This window comes from Harpia harpyja, chromosome 7, assembly GCF_026419915.1.
Source record: "Harpia harpyja isolate bHarHar1 chromosome 7, bHarHar1 primary haplotype, whole genome shotgun sequence".
Classification (NCBI taxonomy): Eukaryota; Metazoa; Chordata; class Aves; order Accipitriformes; family Accipitridae; genus Harpia; species Harpia harpyja.
The window spans coordinates 51,575,925-51,594,940 of record NC_068946.1 but is presented as its reverse complement, the minus strand read 5'-3'; the positions used below and the strand labels follow the sequence as shown (position 1 = coordinate 51,594,940).

At 37.2% G+C, this 19,016-nt stretch overlaps 1 protein-coding gene across 5 annotated transcripts in view; it reads left to right on the top strand.

Moving 5' to 3' along the window:
• Positions 1–19,016, top strand: part of LRP1B (LDL receptor related protein 1B) — a 761,175-nt gene that overhangs the window by 668,165 nt on the left and 73,994 nt on the right. For all 5 annotated transcript variants that reach the window (XM_052792801.1, XM_052792800.1, XM_052792798.1 and 2 more), the window contains 3 exons: positions 10–129; positions 3,013–3,132; positions 12,097–12,213. In XM_052792801.1, coding sequence (XP_052648761.1) covers positions 10–129; positions 3,013–3,132; positions 12,097–12,213 — 357 coding nt within the window. The remainder of the gene's footprint in view (positions 1–9; positions 130–3,012; positions 3,133–12,096; positions 12,214–19,016) is intronic.

Here is a 19,016-nt window from a genome sequence, read left to right as displayed (position 1 = left end):
AACTTACAGACACACATGTGTGTCTGTCAGGTCAGTTCAAGTGCACACAGAATCAGAAGTGTATTCCAATAAATCTGAGATGCAATGGACAGGATGACTGTGGTGATGAAGAAGATGAAAGAGACTGTCGTAAGTTATGTTTAGAGAATTTTGCTCGGACAACTGTAGCTAGTTTTAAAGAAGAAACTGAAGTAAAATATGTAAAATACTGTAAATGTCCTCTCTGTAAAATAATTTGAGGAACATGCAAAACAGTTAATTCACAGGATTGATTGATGTCCAGTGCTTCATATACAACAGAAGGAAACTAAAATGTCATTTATTCACTTCATTTTTTAAAGTCATTGCAAAGACGAGGGGTGTGTAAACAATTAATTTCAAGCCTTTAATTGGGTTTCTGACTTAGGCTGAAACATCCATTTTACTCTTAACCACCTCACAAATGACTCATCTTCTTGAGGCTTTCATCTGCCATGCCTTGCAGCAATGCATTTCAATGGAAAAAGATATTTTTCTGTATCTTTATTGGAAAAGATGTAGATCCATAGCTCCTTCTACATCCTTTTTCTTTGATGGAGTTTTCTACCTTTTCTGTTCCCTTTCCTCTGGGGACTTTTTCATTAATTTGTCTATATAACTCGATTTCCATTTACTCAGCTTTTAATACATCTTTTCATAAATTCATTTTCACTTCATATTTCTTAGATATAAGTAGAGAAAATATTTTCATATTTAGAATGGAAATGTATTGAATAGCTTGTGTCTTTGATCATTTTGTAATTAAAATGATGGTGCTGTCTTAAAATACATCTCTGTCTTTCACTCAATTCACTATTCAGCTCTACTGCTGATCTAAGGTGCTTATTCCTATTTGCTGGATTAGCTTTCTCAAGGTTTGCATATGCTGTATTTCTGCAAAGAACGTGGCCTTCTCAAAGGGAAGGGTTGCTAAGGATACAAAGGCTTTGTTGATGGTCATGTTTAATGGCCATCTTCCAAACAGCTCAGTAGAGCTGTAGCCTCTGACAGACAGTATTATATGTTGGTTTGCATGTTATGTTTCTTTAAAAACTGATTAAGTGGGATCAGGTAAACTCCTGTGGAAGATAGGGGAGATTGCTTTTTTCATTATAAAGGACTGCACATGGTATATAGAAGGTTCCCAAAACCTTGAGGTGTAGCTGACAGAAGTTAAATCAGAGCAGCGAAGTCTGCAGCACAGCAGTGCTCAGGGACTGTGGGAGGGATAGGGTCAGGATCAGCAATGATGGAGTTGAAAAATTCCTAGGGATTAGTGGGGAAAGGACAGTCTGCTGTGACATAAAGCAAGCTTTAGAATTGTCTGAAACTCAGCCATCAACCCACCTGCAAAGACACAGTGGGGAGTGGGGGAGGTTAATTACATACATTTTTTATTTCTGCTCTGTCTTACCTAGATTTTATTAGCTTCTCTCTTAAGAAAGTTAAGTATGCTAGTTTATATTTTAATAAAACCTCGCTTGTGGCTTCTGAAAACATGTTAGTTCCCTCTGGGGAGATTATGAAAAGGGGAGGTTTTAAGTAGGTCTACCACAAAGTTCATATTGACTTGGGCTCCTGTCACAAGACAGATAACGCATGAGATTATCTATTTCATTCTAATTTCACTGGACTAGGATTCATAAGATACAGACCTTTTTTCAGCTCTACCACTGTTTCATTTTATATATTGAGTGACCTTGAAAAAGTCACATTTCATACTTAAGGCTTCCCGTTTGTAAAATGGAGGTAATTATGCTGGTTTTCCTTGTAAAGCACTTTGAAATCCCCTGGTAAGGTGTCCGAGCTGAGAATCAGCATTATTTTTTATAAGTATAGTTAGCAGCATAGCCAAGTCTAAATGCTTTTTAATTCCAGCACAGTATATTTATGTTTGGAAGCGTGACACTGAAAGAAATAATAGACCAACTTTTAACAAACCTAAAATTTTTCATCTTGCCAAACCCAGGAAACAGGAATGATAGTATCAAGGAGCAAATTGCTTTTCAACAGGGATAGGAAAGTTTGTAAAAAACCTTATGGAGTTCCCTAGGTAAAAGTGGGACAAACATTCATGTGGGAAAATATTATCAGAGAATAGATCATACTGTTTTCCACCTGTGGTCAGTTCAGTTTAGAACAATTTGGAAGTTCTTGCACATATGCTTATCTCTAAAGAAACCCTTATGCATCTGATCACAAATAGCTTGCTCACAGTCCAGTCCAGATATATGTCCTTTATTCATCTTGCCTCTATATTCTGTTATAAGAGTTTAATAAATAGTAAGACCCAGCATATATGCTTGTGAGGGGGTCAATCTAGAATCATGTGAGTGCACTGAGGATGTTTTTTGTTGTCAAGTGGCTGTTCTAAACTTAAAGCAGTTAAGCTTTAACTTAAAGCATCCTGAAAGAATAGGGTGAAGGTTAGCTGCATCTTTGCATCTTTATCTTGCTGTAGGATTCATTCAAAAAATTGTTCTGGTAAATTGATAAAATGAAATAATGGTCAAACTTTTACCCATGGCCTCTCTTAACAGAGAGCACAGAATTTCACCAAAATTGTACATAATTTTGATTACCTTTTCAGTCAAAGCATTGAGAGGTGCCTTAGTCCTTCGCACTGACTTTCAGAATTGATGACTAGTGTCTTAGGAAGTTAGAGAAAAAAAAAAAAGGAATCTGACTGCTTTTTACTAAAGTGGTTTGATTGTATCAATGTTAAGTTTATTTGTTGTTAAAGGAATATCACGATAGACACTCTCTTTATTAGATTTGTTTGACCTTACTGTTATATATAAATAATATGTAAAAAGAAGACAAAGTTATAAACAATAAAAAACTGAATGCTGTTTTCTTATAGATGTTACATAAGTGATGCTATGGATATCCAATTTCTGAATTTTGAATCCTTAATATTTTTCTTCTTTAAAACAAGTATTTTTAATATTAGCAGAAATTTCTAGTCTTAATTTGGAATCCTTTTATTTAAAGCTGAAAACAGTTGTTCTCCAGACCACTTCCAGTGTAAAACAACAAAACACTGCATTTCTAAACTGTGGGTATGTGATGAAGACCCAGATTGTGCTGATGGATCAGATGAAGCTAACTGTGGTGAGTATGCAGGTGGTTTTGAATATATTACTGTAGCTTGACATTTTTGAAAAAAGTAGTAAAAGGAAATAACCATCCCACTTAATATGTTCTCTTTCAGTGTATGGTAATACCTATCTGATATGATAGCTGTATCTGGCTCATACAGTTCTTGTTGAATGGTAATCTTTATATGAGTACTCTATAAACTTCATATTATACTACTACTTTATAGGCAGGAGCTGTAAATGAGTTTCTCATTTGGAATATAGTGACATTCTTCATTTTTTTCACAGTATTATCCAGTTTCTGTCAATATATTCTGCATTCTTTGTTGCTGCTGGAGTTCATAAATAGTAAAAAATGTAATAATTTGCAAATTGTGTTAGTTAAGATTGGCTGTGCAGAAGTGTCCAGAGCAGACTCCAACTTGACATGACCAACTTTTGCTTCTCTCTCCAGGGAGTTATGTGCCCTAACACACCACTCCACAAACTTTGCATCCCCACGGCACTTCTCCAAGAACCGCTGATACTTAGAAAACTTCTGTACTTAAATTTGATAGTTTGAGGAGGCAGATCCTCTACAGAGAAGAGGAGGGGGTGTTGCTCTTTGTCCATGACCAGCTGGAGTGCATGGAGCTCTGCCTGGGGATGGATGAGGAGCGGACCGAAAGCCTATGGGTCAGGATTAAAGGGAGGGCAGGGACAGGTGACGTTATAGTGGGGGTCTGCTACAGGCCACCTGACCAGGAAGACTGAGTGGATGAGGCCCTCTACAGACGGGTAGGAGCAGCCTCACATTCACAAGCCCTGGTCCTCATGGGGGACTTCAACCACCCCGATATCTGTTGGAGGGACAGCAGAGCAGGGTATAAGCAATCCAGGAAGGTCCTGGAATGTGTTGATGACAACTTCCTTCTCCAAGTGGTAGAGGAGCCAAAGAGGAGAGGTGCTGTGCTGGACCTTGTTCTCATCAACAAGGAGGGGCTGATGGGGAATGTGAAGCTCAAGGGCAGCCTTGGCTGCAGTGACCATGAAATGGTGGAGTTCAAGATCCTTAGGGCAGTGAGGAAGGCACACAGCAAGCTCGCTACCCTGGACTTCAGGAGAGCAGACTTTGGCCTCTTCAGGGATCTGCTTGGTAGAATACCATGGGATAAAGCCGTGGAGGGAAGAGGGGCCCAAGAAAGCTGGTTAATATTCAAGGACCACCTCCTCCAAGCTCAGGAGCGAGGCATCCCAGCAAAGAGGAAGTCAGGTGAAAATGCCAGGAGGCCTGCATGGATGAACAAGGAGCTCCTGGACAAACTCAAACACAGGAAGGAAGCCTACAGAGGGTGGAAGCAAGGACAGGTGGCCTGGGAGGAATACAGAGAAATTGTGCAGCCAGGGATCGGGTTAGGAAAGCCAAAGCCCTGATAGAATGAAATCTGGCCAGGGACGTCAAGGGCAACAAGAAAAGCTTCTGTTGTCGGTACCTCGGTGATAAAAGGAAGACTAGGGAAAATGTGGGCCCTCTCCGGAAGGAAACGGGAGACCTCGTTACCTGGGACATGGAGAAGGCTGAGGTACTCAATGACTTTTATGCCTCAGTCTTCACCGGCAAGTGCTCCAGCCACACCGCCCAGGTCACAGAAGGCAAAGGCAGGGACTGGGAGAATGAAGAACTGCCCAGTGTAGAAGATAAGGTTTGAAGACCATCTAAGGAACCTGAAAGTGCACAAGTCCATGGGACCTGATGAGATGCATCTGTGGGTCCTGAGTGAACTGGTGGATGAAGTGGCTAAGCCACTATCCATCGTATTAGAGAAGTTGTGGCTGTCCAGTCCAGTGAAGTTCCCACTGACTGGAAGAGGGGAAACATAACGCCCATTTTTAAAAAGGGAGAAAAGGAAGACCTGGGGAACTACAGGCCAGTCAGTCTCACCTCTGTGCCCAGCAAGATCATGGAGCAGATCCTCCTGGAAACTATGCTATGGCACATGGAAAATAAGGAGGTGATTGGTGACAGCCAACATGGCTTCAGTAAGGGCAAATCATGCCTGACAAATGTAGTGGCCTTCTACGATGGGGTTACAGCATTGGTGGATAAGGGAAGAGCAACAGATGTCATCTGCCTGGACTTGTGCAAAGCGTTTGACACTGTCCCGCACAACATAATTGTCTCTAAATTGGAGAGACAGGGATTTGACAGATGGAACGCTCGGTGGCTGAGGAATTGGCTGGATGGTTGCACTCAAAGAGTTGCGGTCAACGGCTCGATGTCCAAGTGGAGACCTATGACGAGTGGTGTTCCTCAGGGGTCAGTGTTTGGACCAGCGATGTTTAACATCTTTGTCAGCGACAGGGACAGTGGGATTGAGTGCACCCTCAGCAAGTTTGCCAACAACACCAAGCTGTGTGGTGCAGTCGACACAATGGAGGGAAGGGATGCCATCCCGAGGGACCTTGACAGGCTGGAGAGGTGGGCCTGTGCGAACCTCATGAAGTTCAACAAGGCCAAGTGCAAGGTCCTGCACATGGATCAGGGCAATCCCAAGCACAAATACAGGTTGGGCGATGAGTGCATTGAGAGCAGCCCTGAGTAGAAGGACTTGGGGGTGTTGGTTGACAAGAAGCTCAACATGACCTGGCAATGTGTGCTTGCAGCCCAGAAAGCCAACCGTATCCTGGGCTGCATCCGAAGAAGCATGACCAGCAGGTTGAGGGAGGTGATTCTCCCCCTCTGCTCTGCTCTCACGAGACCCCACCTGGAGTACTGCGTTCAGCTTTGGGGCCCCCAACATAAGAAGGACATGGACCTGCTCGAGCAGGTCCAGAGGAGGGCCATGAAGATGATCAGAGGACTGGAGCACCTCTCCTGTGAAGACAGGCTGAGAGAGTTGGGGTTGTTCAGCCTGGAGAAGACAAGGCTCCAGGGAGACCCTATAGCAGCCTCCTAGTACTTAAAGGGAGCCTACAGGAAAGATGGGGTGGGACTCTTTATCGGGGAGTGTAGTGGTAGGATGAGGGGTAACCGTTTTAAACTGAAAGAGGGTAGATTTAGGAAGAAATTATTTATTGTGAGGGTGGTGAGGCAGTGGAACAGGTTGCCCAGAGAGGCTGTGGATGCCCCATCCCTGGCAGTGTTCAAGGCCAGGTTGGATGGGGCTTTGAGCAACCTGGTCTAGTGGAAGGTGTCCCTGCCCATGGCAGGGGGGTTGGAACTGGATGATCTTTGAGGTCCCTTCCAACCCAAACCATTCTATGTTTCTCTGATTCTAAGATCAAGGACAGAATCACACCATTACCAAACCAAGCCCTAATTTCTGTCAGATTTTACACAATATCCAGAACCACAGTGTTCTACCCCACTAATACAGATTTTTTTAGAACATAAGTACTAGCTTTGAATCCAAGAATTTCTTTCATTGGTTTTTGAAGATGTATTGTTGCATCACAAATACAACTCTACAGTTTTTAGCATGTTTCTCATTGACAGAACAGATGAATTGATTATATTTCTGCAGAAACAGTTAAAATTATTAAGACAAGTCTTAGAAAGTCAAATCTAAGCAGTTTTCACATTGGTCTATACATGATATTTTATTGTCTATGCCTAGTACGCTATTCATTATTACTTGGAAAAAAACAGATCACACTGTATAGTAGTAGTAGTAGCTGTTCTCAGTCATTGCTTGCATTGTTGGAAAGTACTGAGTCAGCTCTTTTGTTGTGAAAGAAAATAATAAATATAAATATTACACCTGGGAAATGGATTACAGATTATCAGTCAGAATAAGTGGATCAATACTGTTGGAAAATCACTGAACATGGATGCCACTGCAAGATGGGCACTCACCAAGTGCAGAAAAACTTGTGGAAATTTCAAGACAGGTCTACAAAGGTAAAGATGGAAAAATGTTCTGAGATGGAGGAGAACAAGAAAAATAGTTGTACAGAACATTCAAAGCTCTCACCATTATTCATCCATGCATCAATAAATGGCTTGATGAAACACATGAGTCTGGACAAGTTTATGCTACCTCTGGGACAACAGAGTAACAAAATTACAGGTTGTAGTCAAGAGCAAAGCACTGAGAGACAGCCAAATTTCCATGGATATGTTTCAAGCAATTGACACAAGCTCATACATGAAAATGTTGGAGCTGGTAAATATGCCTAGGAAATTGAACTCTTTCTTAGCGCTGAAAATCCAGGACCATCGTTTGAATTGCCAAGAAGGGGGAACTAATTAATCATATCAACTGGAGAGAAGTTACAGTCCAAGAAGTCATTTGGCTTGAAGAAACAGTGAATGCAAAGGAGATGAACCTTTGCCATAGAGACTCTGTATTCTCTTCTGGGCTATTACAGACTATCCCTGCGCTGCTCACCTTCTGATCCACTTCATAGGTTCTTTCTTCTGCGCTGTCCCCCATCACCTTGATCTCCAACATGCCGTTTCTTTCCAATTTGGACAGCATTCCAAGCTTCCAAACAGTGGATTCATATTTTGAGTAACTCATGCAAGCCCAACTGATATGGCACAAAGGGTTTTAAAATAATTCATCTAATAGTATCCTCAAGACACAAAGTTTAAAAGCAAAGAGGGAAAAAAAAAAAGAACTAAGGCTGAACAGGAAAAATTGTACTTATAATAGGTACTTCACTGTGATTCATCATTTTAGCCAATAGAAAGAATAATGTCCAATTTACTCAAACAATTAAATAGTATAGAGGTGCAATGCCTGCAATCCCAAGTTAAATAGGTTTTCTCAGTCCCAATATATACAAATGGTTATGCTGGTTCATACCTAAGACTCATCTTGCCTTTTATTCTGTTGCTGGCAGTGACTGAAAGCTAGTATCTAGGGAAGAATATGTGAGCAAAGCAGGCCTGTATAGAAACTTCCCTGGGATACTCTTCCAGCCTCTAACAATTTGAGAATCAGAGACATTGTGAGTCAAATATGTCTCTGTATGCAATAACCCTTGATGGATTTCAGTCTCTTTTAACTCCTGTAAAGTTTTCACAACATGCTGCAAAAAGGAGTTCCACAGCTTAATTACAGACCTCCCTGAAAAACCACCTACATTTTTATTTTAAATCTGCTAGCTGCATATAATGCTCTTAGTTTTTTTGTTGGAGGCGACAGAACAATTTATCCATATGTACAATCTCTATGCCACACATGGTTATGTACACAAAGAACAACTAAGCCTTGACAAGAACAGGGTGGGTTTAATCACATTTTAAAGTTTTTCCATAATTTTAGCATTTGAAATATGTTTAAATGACCTTATTACAGCAGTAGTTTTAACACGTTTTGGTCTTCTGTGTTGTTTTGTTGGGTTTTTTTTTTTATTATTTAAAGATGGTTATTTTTATGAACAAAGTTTGATAGAATTAAATTCTAAATCTGCAAGCTGAGTATAATAAAGATCTGCACATATTGATGCTAATACTAACTTGTTATAGTTTATAGTTCATTTCTAAAATGCTTATAATGCAAAACTTATATAAAGGGTAATCTCTTTTTTGTTTAAGTGCTGCATAGTCATATATATTTTGCTTAGTCAACATCTGCTATTGTGTGTTATTGGAGATACTCTACTGAGTAAATTTGTTAGAAGTCATCTGAATGTATTTAGTCTTCTGTGGTTACTTTCCAACTCAGACAATTGAAGTAGAATTAGGAAATGTATGTTTATTAATGAGTGTATGGTGTTTTTCAAAGAACAGTAGATAGAGTTAATTCATGCTTTCTGTCCAGGCAATTAAGAGAAGCCATTAGATTATAGTTATCCTTGCTCACTTTACTCACTTGCTCACTTAATACTTTACATCAAAAAAAGGCCTTGTCTGAGTTAGAATCTGAAGAAAACTGTGTGTGATCTTGGAAAGTGATTATAAACTGCTTTAAAGGTTATATGTATTTCAGGTCTTTATTAGCATAATGTGTCAACTTTAGTATGACTGCTTTCTGCTTCCTCACTTTTTTTATATTTTTACCCTAAAGAGTCAAAGTAAATTTTTTTCTGATGATGAATATGTTCTTTGAGACATTTGAAGGATGCATTATATAAACTTAAACTTCCTTCAACAGGCTTAGAATTTCCTGTATCCAGCATCAGTGACAGCCTGCCAAGCTGTAGAACAGCTAGCTGATCCTCAATCAAAAGCGAGTTTCTTTTCATTTTGGATTTTATCCCTCTCAAGGCACACGCGCGCGCACACACACTGCACAATGCACAAATGTGTACATATATGGAATTAAAATCCCCAAACGGCAATGTAGTGCAATTAGTGAAAAATAGTGGTTTAATTCATAGGGATTGATATTTGAATCAAAATGCTTTTAGGGTGCATATGTAATATTTTGGGGTTTGGTTTTTTTTGTTTTCCATTTAAGCCTTCATCCTATTTTCTTCATGCTCATTTAGAATCATTTCTAAAACAAAATCGTAGTTCGGTATGCACAAAAGATGAACCCCAACCAACCAGCAGCTACCTCAGACGGTCACACAAATTTCTGAGAAGGGGCCTTTGCCTGTTACAGTAGATCAATAAATTTCTTAATAATAATTTGAAGAGAGAAATATGAAAGTTGAGTTATCAGTACTTACTTCTTTGCCTTTGTACCATTCCTATTTGAACTTTCACATTTTAAGCTGCTCTCGTTTTAAGAAAAATGGAAAGCAATTTAGTGTTGAAGGCAGCAGTGACAAAATGTGTGTGGGCCCATGTGTGCTTTTCAGGGTTCCACAATTAAAAAAATTAAGGTCTTGCACTATTTCCTTTGAGATGGGTAAAATCACTCTTTCTCAAAGATCAGATATTTATTACACAACTTGCCCAAATCTTCTTCTCTGTTCTTAGTTCTAGTATCCTAGTGTTTTCCTCGGCTCTCATTAATATGAAGAAGGAAATACAAGACAAGCAAATATGGTTCATAAGATATTGTCAAGTGTAAGCTGCTACGAGAGAGATCAGTCAACTGAAAGGAAGAATAAAGCTTTCAGATTTGTGAAGTGAAGGAGAGAGCGCCTTAGAGACATGCAAAATATTTTGTATAAAAAATAATTAAATATTCCTTTGTGTTTGGTATAAATAGAGTAAAAAGAGAAAGATTAATATTCAAGTGGTAATCATAAGGTTAGACTACACTCAGATAAATTAAAAAAAAAAATCCAGCCTTTCTTCACAAGTGTAAAGAGGCAATGCTAGAAGATGGATTTAGCATCCTTGAGAACTAGATAATCCTTTATGAAGAATAAGAAAAGATATATTGCATGTTCTCTTCATCCTAGCAGGTAGCTGAAATGAAGGGATGTCATCTCTGGCTTCTGTGTATTACTGATTAGATCTTGGTATTTCTATTGAATATGGAAGGATAAATAGAATATAATCTGTCATTAGTCTTTAGGACTCATTTTGTGGGCAGATTGTTAATGGGAGATTGTAGACTTGACTTTAATAAATATAGGATGGATTTCTGGTTTGAAACCATCTTTTGCAAAGCTACAGAAACAAAATAACAGAGTGTCTTGGGGTGATGGTTTTGCTTTTTTTTGGGGGGGGGGGGGGCAATATTTTAGTGGTTTGTAATGATAAATATATTTTAAGTGCTTGCCAGTGCAAGTATTTGAAATGTCATGATTGAAATGTCATAGACTATTATCTTGAGAAACATTGTAGGAAAAAGTATTTTGGGAGAAAACTACTTACAATCACGATGTTGACAGAGAATAAGGAGAAAATGCAAAAGGCAGTATTGTAATTAGGAAATTTTTGAGTGTACACAACTGAGCTGCAACACCATTTACCTCCACCTTCTTGATATTCAAATGTTATTTTGATTTATCACTCTAGTTCCAGAACCACACCTAAAACAAAGTACAAAAAGCAGCAGTTTGGGCCATAGCATCAAATCTAATACCTCTAATTTGTGGTCCTTTCCATTTCACAGGCAGAGAAAGCAGGTAGATTTAAGCTAGTGTTTCAGTCTTCCTTCATTCTGTCAGTTATTGGAAGTCATTGAGTTGTCATGATAGCAGTATGAAGTCTGAACTGACATGCTATGAAATAGCCTAATGGAAATTTTAAAAGTTTCTATTGAAATATCATCACAGTGACATGTAATTTTAAATATGTCACTGAGACTTTTACAAAGCAGACTTTTTTTTTTCAAAGAAAATGTCACTGATAACTTTTTAAATTACTTCATTGCATCTCAGTCCTTAGAACATGAAAGAATTAAAAACACTCAAGAAATAAAAAATATAAATAAAACACACTTCCTGCTGGAGGAGTTCAGGATGTTCATGCATCTCCAAGAGGCTTTGCCTACAGTGCTGCTCTGTAAACAGGAAAGCTCCTTGAAAGTTTACTACATGAAGAAACTTAATCTCAGTGTAGCATGATATGCTTTAGAATGTTTTACTTTGTATAAGTAGACTTCCAATCCAAGACATCAGAAGGTGAAAATGTAAATCAAAATGCAAAGTTTTCTGTTGGGTATGATTAGTCTTAAATTATTATATGCAAGCATAACTTTTGAGAAATATGTATTTTGTACATTTTCAAATAAATATTCTTGTGGTTTACTGTGATCTGATCTTTTGTAAAGCAATCTTACAGATAAATTCAAGAAAAAGTCAATGCAGTTTTTGAGATTCAGTGCAATAATACCCTGTCTTCAAACTAATTTGTGATCACTTCTGAATTCGTATTTTTTACTTTAAATGACAGTGTATACAGTCTATATTTTAATTTTATCACCAAAATTATAAGCATATCTCTTTTGGTATGAATGAATAAATAGAATCTTAAAGAATGTGGTATGAGAAATAAATTATTTTTGAAAGTAACATTTCAAGTATTATGGTTGCTCCTTCTTACATGTATCTGGCAAAATTGTCATGTTACTGTTTAGTAGCAGTCTTTCCCATTTTGACTCTTTGACTACAATGATGTAAGTGATACTCATCTTAATTACAGATAAAAAAACTTGTGGGCCTCATGAATTCCAGTGCAAAAACAACAACTGTATTCCGGATCATTGGAGATGTGACAGCCAGAACGATTGTGGTGATAATTCTGATGAAGAAAACTGTAGTAAGTAACTTTTACCTAAGTACATGTTATAAGGAGTGGAGTCAGTTTAGCAACATGTAAGAGGAAACTTTTCAATTTTGATAAACTGCAGGTGTATGTTTTTATACAATGCCATCTGATCTGTTGAAAATCTGTTCCCCAGAGTTGAAATTCTCCAATTTTATTCCTTCTCATAAGGAGCTTAAATTCTGTATCATCTATGGAAAAATCCCTGACCTATGGCTTCTCAATAATCTGGTGAACTCAAAATAAATATTACAGTTAGTTTACCTTTGTCAGTAAGTTACATATCCTATTTCGTATCTCTAGATAAGAATTATAAAAACTGCTCAGTGATAAAGTGATAAACATTTGTTAACAATAAAGTTTGATCAAACACTGCCTGCCCATTACATTCATTACATTCCTGAGATGATTCGCCTTGCTTTGTATCGTGTTAAGTCCATTTCTATAATACTTAATCACATTAAGAAGTAGATGTTGTTATTCAGAGTAGCTCAGTTAGCCTAGTTCTCTGTATGAGGAACCTGAATACCTAGTAGATCTCTGTAATACCACTTTCAGTGAGTTAATTTAGATCTGGTTCTCAGGAAGAAATGACAAATTCTTAACGGTTTTATCACATAATCATTGTCTTTATAAAGTATTTCAAGAGGGAAATTCCGCAAATAGTTCTGAAGTGCCTTCTGTTCAGCTGACAATTTCTGGTTTTTTTTTTTCTTTTATACGTAGGAATCCAAGAAATTAATATCTTGTTGTGTAGATAATCTTGAGCGCATATTCCTGATTGTATATCATGAATGTATATTTAGTATCTTCAAGGTAATGAACTAGAAAGTTTAATAAATTAGGCATTCTAATGCTGAGTATGTGCTCTCAGCCCCTTTCTCCAATTCGAAACATGGTGTGCATAGGTACAGGATGTCTGAAGACTAGCTCATTCTGCCTGAAAGGTTGAAGGGGATTTGTCTGCCTTTTAATTACTATCTACCTTTGAAGATGTTGTGAGTTACTGCAAGCAGTAGTGCTGTAGTTTTCATATGCAAGTGTTTCATCTAAAGGGGAAAATACCATGTGGCTCAGTAATCACTCACAGCTATTTATTGTTGTACCCCAGAGGGGGTTTTGGCATGCAGAAGCTTTCTTAACTTTGTGGGAGATGTTACTTAGGAATTAATCATTAGTGCCAGTAGGATTTTCCATTTTATTTATACTATAAATACCAAGAAATTATTTTATATTCTTTTATTCTCATGTAAAAATCAAATAGAGACATGGATTTGCTATAGTGATGTTAATGTACATGACTAGATAATCTTTTGAAAATTTGAAAATTTAAAAAAAAAAAACAACTTCCACAAAACATTATTGCTGTTTGCAGAATAAGTGTCAAGCATCTTATTTGAAATTGGCCATTTGTGAAGTGAGATTTATTTATCAAGCAGCATTAATAATTGTCTTCCTTAAAGTTTAGATTATCAGAGTACGAAGTGATTAAAAAAAAAAAATGAAGTTCAGTTAATGAGGGAGCAGTCTTCTACCTGTTGGGGTTTTTTTAATATTTATTAAGCTTGCCATCTTTGTGTTCACATCAATAATTAAGTTATATATTCAGTTCTTGGCTGTTCTCTAGACTTGTAGGTAAAGAGATCGGTAGTTAATTGTAATGGATGGAATTAGTGAGTTGAGAGTATCCAGACACAGCCAGTGCATAAAACTAAAGGCCAGAGTGGTGAACTGTAGTTTGTGTTAGCTTGTTTTTCATTTTCTTTTGTTTGTCAAATGCATACTTCAGTTCTAACTGTTGAATCCCATATTCTGCTGTTTAAATTAAATATAGTAGGCTGACACAGTTGTAAAATTTAAAATCTTGGAAGCATTGGGAAAATACATAATACTGTTCAGTTGTTTGAAACAGATGTATGAAATTCTTTATAGGCTGTCAAGCCACTTATAGAATAAAGTGTAATGAAACAAATAAATATGAAATTAGAACTTCAAAAGCATTTGACAAAATATATTACATTGCACATTAAGGTAAGTTGTTTATAGCATACATGAAAATACAAAGGGCTTGTCAGGCAACTATATCAGAAAATGAGTTGTTTCTCAAGAATGCAGAATGAATTCATTGAATTATTGAAATTCAGCTCAAGTATTTATGTTTCTCTATATAGTTTCTTCACATGCTCACACAGCATCCTGGTGAAGTTAATCAGAAGCAAAACAGAATACATGGTAAAAAGTATCACATATGGGTGTGAAAAATTATTAGTGGTATAATGCAAATAGTGCCCGTTATGACTTTGTTATTTAACTATATTTGTCTTACAGTCTATTGTTCCTTAAGTATATTTAGACCCTCCCGAATAAGTAAGAGTTATTAGGAAGGTTATACGTCCATACTGAGTTAGCACTAAGCAAGTAGAATGCATTTTTAACTATTCTGAGTTAATATCTTTTTGGAGGGGGAATTTGCTTTCAGAGTTCATTTGAATTTTTAAAAACAAATTAGAGCAAAAATAGTATTTTTGTCTTTCAGGGAACTTAAAAAATGGAAAATTCCATCGTAAATACTATCTTACTCCTGCTGAAAAAAAGGCACCAGTAATGTTTTATTGAATATAATTAAAGAAAATATAATACACTGAAGGAAAGCAAACATAACAATGCTGTAGAAAGACATTAATTCAATCAGTGTAAAAATATTACTGTTGCTAGAGGATCTTCTCAACGCTGTTTTGTTGCTCCTACAAGTTGTCAAGAAAACAAATTAGTTAATTTTGTCCTGGGATAACTTTGTATCCCAAATGCAATGAGAACTAGCAATTATTTAATATTTAAGTGAAAATGTTTTAAACCAGCTTATTGAAAAAAACTAAGCTGGAATATCTCGTAATGTGATCTTGAGTGAATTTTGAGTCCACAGTGATGTAAATGCACATTCTTTACATTGCTTAAGATTCAGCTGACTTGGTGCAAGTGAGACAATGGCTAGTGTCAGTTTTCAAAAAGCAGCTAGGTGTCAGTGCTAGCCAAAGGCAAGCATACTTTAGTATGTTAAAATGATAGGTACCAAAGGTTTCTTCTTTTATGTACACCTGCCAGTCTTATGACTAGATTAACAAAGAAGTTTCTATCAAAGAACTGTGTCGTCTTTGTTTTGGTGAAATACAATGCTAAGTAAAGTTATTGAAAATAAGTAAAGAAAAGCTGCATTTAATGCCATGAAAAAAAAACCCCACCTATCACCACTTTAATTATCTCGTGTTTACAGGCATTCATTCTGCAGGACGGTCCATGTTACTGGTTTTAGCAGTATTGTAATGGCGAAATATAAGGAAGGGTGCTCTTGTTTTCTTCTCTTCTTCCATTTTGTCATGTGTACTCTTTTTGACTGGGGTAGATTTAATTATCTACATAGTAGCTCCTATGGTGCTGTTTTGGATTTGTGACCGAAACAGGGCTGGTGACTCACTGATGTTTTAGTTGTTGCTGAACAGTGCTTGCACAGCATCAAGGCCCTTTCTGTCTCTCATGCTGCCCCACCAGCGAGCAGGCTGGGGGTGCGCAACAAGTTGGGAGGGACCAAACTGGCCAAAGGGATATCCCATACCATGTGATGTCACACCCAGCAACAAAAAGCTGGGGAAAAGGAGGAGGAAAGTGGGATGTTCAGACTTATGGCATTTGTCTTCCCAAGACCATCACACGTGATGAAGCCCTGCTTTCCTAGAAGCAGCTAACACCAGCCTGCTGATGGGAAGTAGTGAATGAATTATTATTTTGCTTTGCTTGTGCGCACAGCTTTTGCTTTACCTATTAAACTGTCTTTATCTCAACCCACAAGTTTTTGAACTTTTAGCCTTCTGATTGGCTGTGTGTGGTTTAGCTGCCCTCCAGAGTTAACTCACAACATCATGATAATACTGTTACGCTGATGTTATGCTGGATACTCTGGCTTGGCTTATTGAAAGATTTCAACTCCAATACAACCATCTAGTAGTAGATCTGATGAATACTCATTCATCACAAGAAAGCACGGCCTAAGTATGTCCCCTAATTCCTCTAAATCTTTGTGATCTACTGCCAAATGGCAGGATGAATCAAGAGGTCAATTACACTTCTAACTCATTTTAGTTGAGGTGCTCCTGTCCCGTGTTTATATTGCTGTTGCTTCTTTTTCTACATGCAAGTTCCATCCTTCCTATTATACAAATTAGTTTCTCTAAAAGTTTGCTTTGTAACAGCTGTTACAAGACATAGAATTCTCACAAGGAGCAAACATATTTATCGTGTACAAACACACGTAAAAAGTACACTCTAAGTTTGAACTTCATTTCCTATTTTAAGAAAAAAAGTTATGTTTTTTTTCCCTCAGACTTGTGTATCAGTACATCAGTCTCCTAAAAAATCCTTTCAATTCATGACTTAGTGCAATATCTATGCCTATTAAATGCAAAATTGAACCCCAAATATGAAATCAATTTAAATGTTTCTCATGAGATCCTTTTCTTGCTGCCATTTAGGTTGATGACAAATGTCAGTTGGCTCTACAGATTATTTTCAGACTTTAAAATGTGAAAGAAGTAGATCATTTTATGTGCTGTGTTTGAAATAAAATTCTTCCTAATAATTCAAAAATGCTTTTCTCAGGAAGGAGTTTCAGTGTTTTTATAAAGCAGATGCTGAAAGATGCTGTCCTTCATTGGTTATACAGCAGTCTATTAATACTTATTCTTTTCACTAATAGTCTAAGCACTGACGGGAAAGTACTCTTCTGTGTTCATATGTAAATCAGAGAGATGTATTCCAGCCGCAGAAGAAATATTTCTTGCAAACAGAGAATTGAGAAGTTATCTCATTGTGTACATTTTTCCAGAATCAAATTCCTGTTTATAAATAATTCATTAGCAGTATAGAAAATGTATTTGCTTATATTTTGCAAATCAATATAGAAACATGACAAATGTTTATTTGCATGTGAATTACTTTTTCCACAAATTATTTCCTTTACATGATTTATCATATCGTGAACTTCCTCTTCCTGGCCTGTTGACAACAAAAACAATCAAATGCCAATGATTTGCTAACGTTTATACAATGAGCTTTTGCTTTGAAAAAAAATTCGGAGTCATATGTATGGAATCTAAGAATCCATATAAATGCTAACCTTTGATTTGCTTAAATATAACATTGCTGGAGAACTGATGCAATTGCCATAGATCTGCTTTTATTATGACTTTCCTACAACCTCAAAATGAAAAGTTGTGCCTACCTGAAAAATGAAATTTCTCTGAAAAACATTCAAACAGGGTTATTTTGATTTATTTTATGAAGTGAGGGGAAAAAAAAAAAAAGTAGCTGAAAGGTTCATTGAAACTATTCCTTACTTGAAACAGTTTTTGATTTTTATAAACCCAGAAAAAAACTAAGTTCAACTTTACCTTAGGTCTGCACAGCACACGTCTAGTGTATTCTCATATTGGTACTTACCAAATTCTTCTGAATTGAAAGCCTATAATTTTGTGTTTGCTTTCCTTGATCACTATGGTATGTTTTTAAAAACCATTCCTGCTTCCACCTTCCATAACTTGAGCATTACCCAATCCATTACTGTCCATTGCTACTGTCTGCTCTCAGTCTTTCCTCTTTCTTTTTTACATTTCTTCCATTGATTTAGTCAGTCATCTACCATTTGCCTGAACTCTTTTCCCATCTCTCTGTTGAAAAGGTCTTACTAATTAATATTTATTCTTGATTTTACGTTATTTACATAATGCAATGTTTACTGTGATGGAAATAATCCCACAAATAATCCTTGTTTGTTTTTTCAGTCCTGCTTTCCCAAAGCTCTCTGGCAAAGTCTAAATTGCATGTAAAGACTTGCTTAAATTCTCCTCGATCCCCACTACTTCTCTACCTTTGTTTAATCTAATGGTCCAAAGTCCAGACATTAGCTTCATTTTTTCCAATGGCTTTTGTAAAGGTCCTCATTTTCAGGAGGAAAGCACACAGTATTTTGCTGGGGGAATCTTCCACACTGGTCCTGTTGGCAGTGTTTTGGTGGCAGCAGTAGCGAAAATGCAGAGCTGTGCAGACAATGAAGCAAATAGGCTGAAACAGCCAACCTCACCTTCTCAGAATTACTCCATCACTCCCTGCAGCCTGCTTCTCCTGTTTGCTTTGCCTGTACCTTGAATTAATTTTGTGTCTGCTCTTCCCCTTTATTGTGTCCACCTTTTATAATGAATTCAGACCTCCCTGTGTTGTCTTTCTTCCCAGGGATTAGAACAACATACCCATTTATCACAAAATATCCCACTTACCTTCCAACCTTTCCTGTCTCCTATCCATCTGTAAGTTCCTTAGATTCTTTTTGACTAACATCTCCCTTCTGTTTCCCTAAAATTAATTGAAAATTCCATCCTTATCCTTACCTTTTTTTTTCCTTTTCTGTGTTTTCTAACAAATTGAGAGTAGTGATTTTTTTATGAAAGTATACTGTCCATTGACTTTTGCAACGCACTGTATTCTCATTCTATTAAATCTCTCTAACAATTTTGTCAGTATTTAAGTCAGTGGATTATTGTCACGCTTCCTCCCATACTTAATTTATGGAAGATGGATTTTACTTGAAACTCCAAACCTTACCTCTTGGGGATTCCATTTACCATCTCGATACTATTCCCCTGAATGCTTAGCACAGGGGAAGCTGACTCTTGACACACATACACATGTTAAAAGGTATGTGATAAATGGTATGCTATTACGTGTGGAAAGTCAAAGTTCTGGTTGGTTCT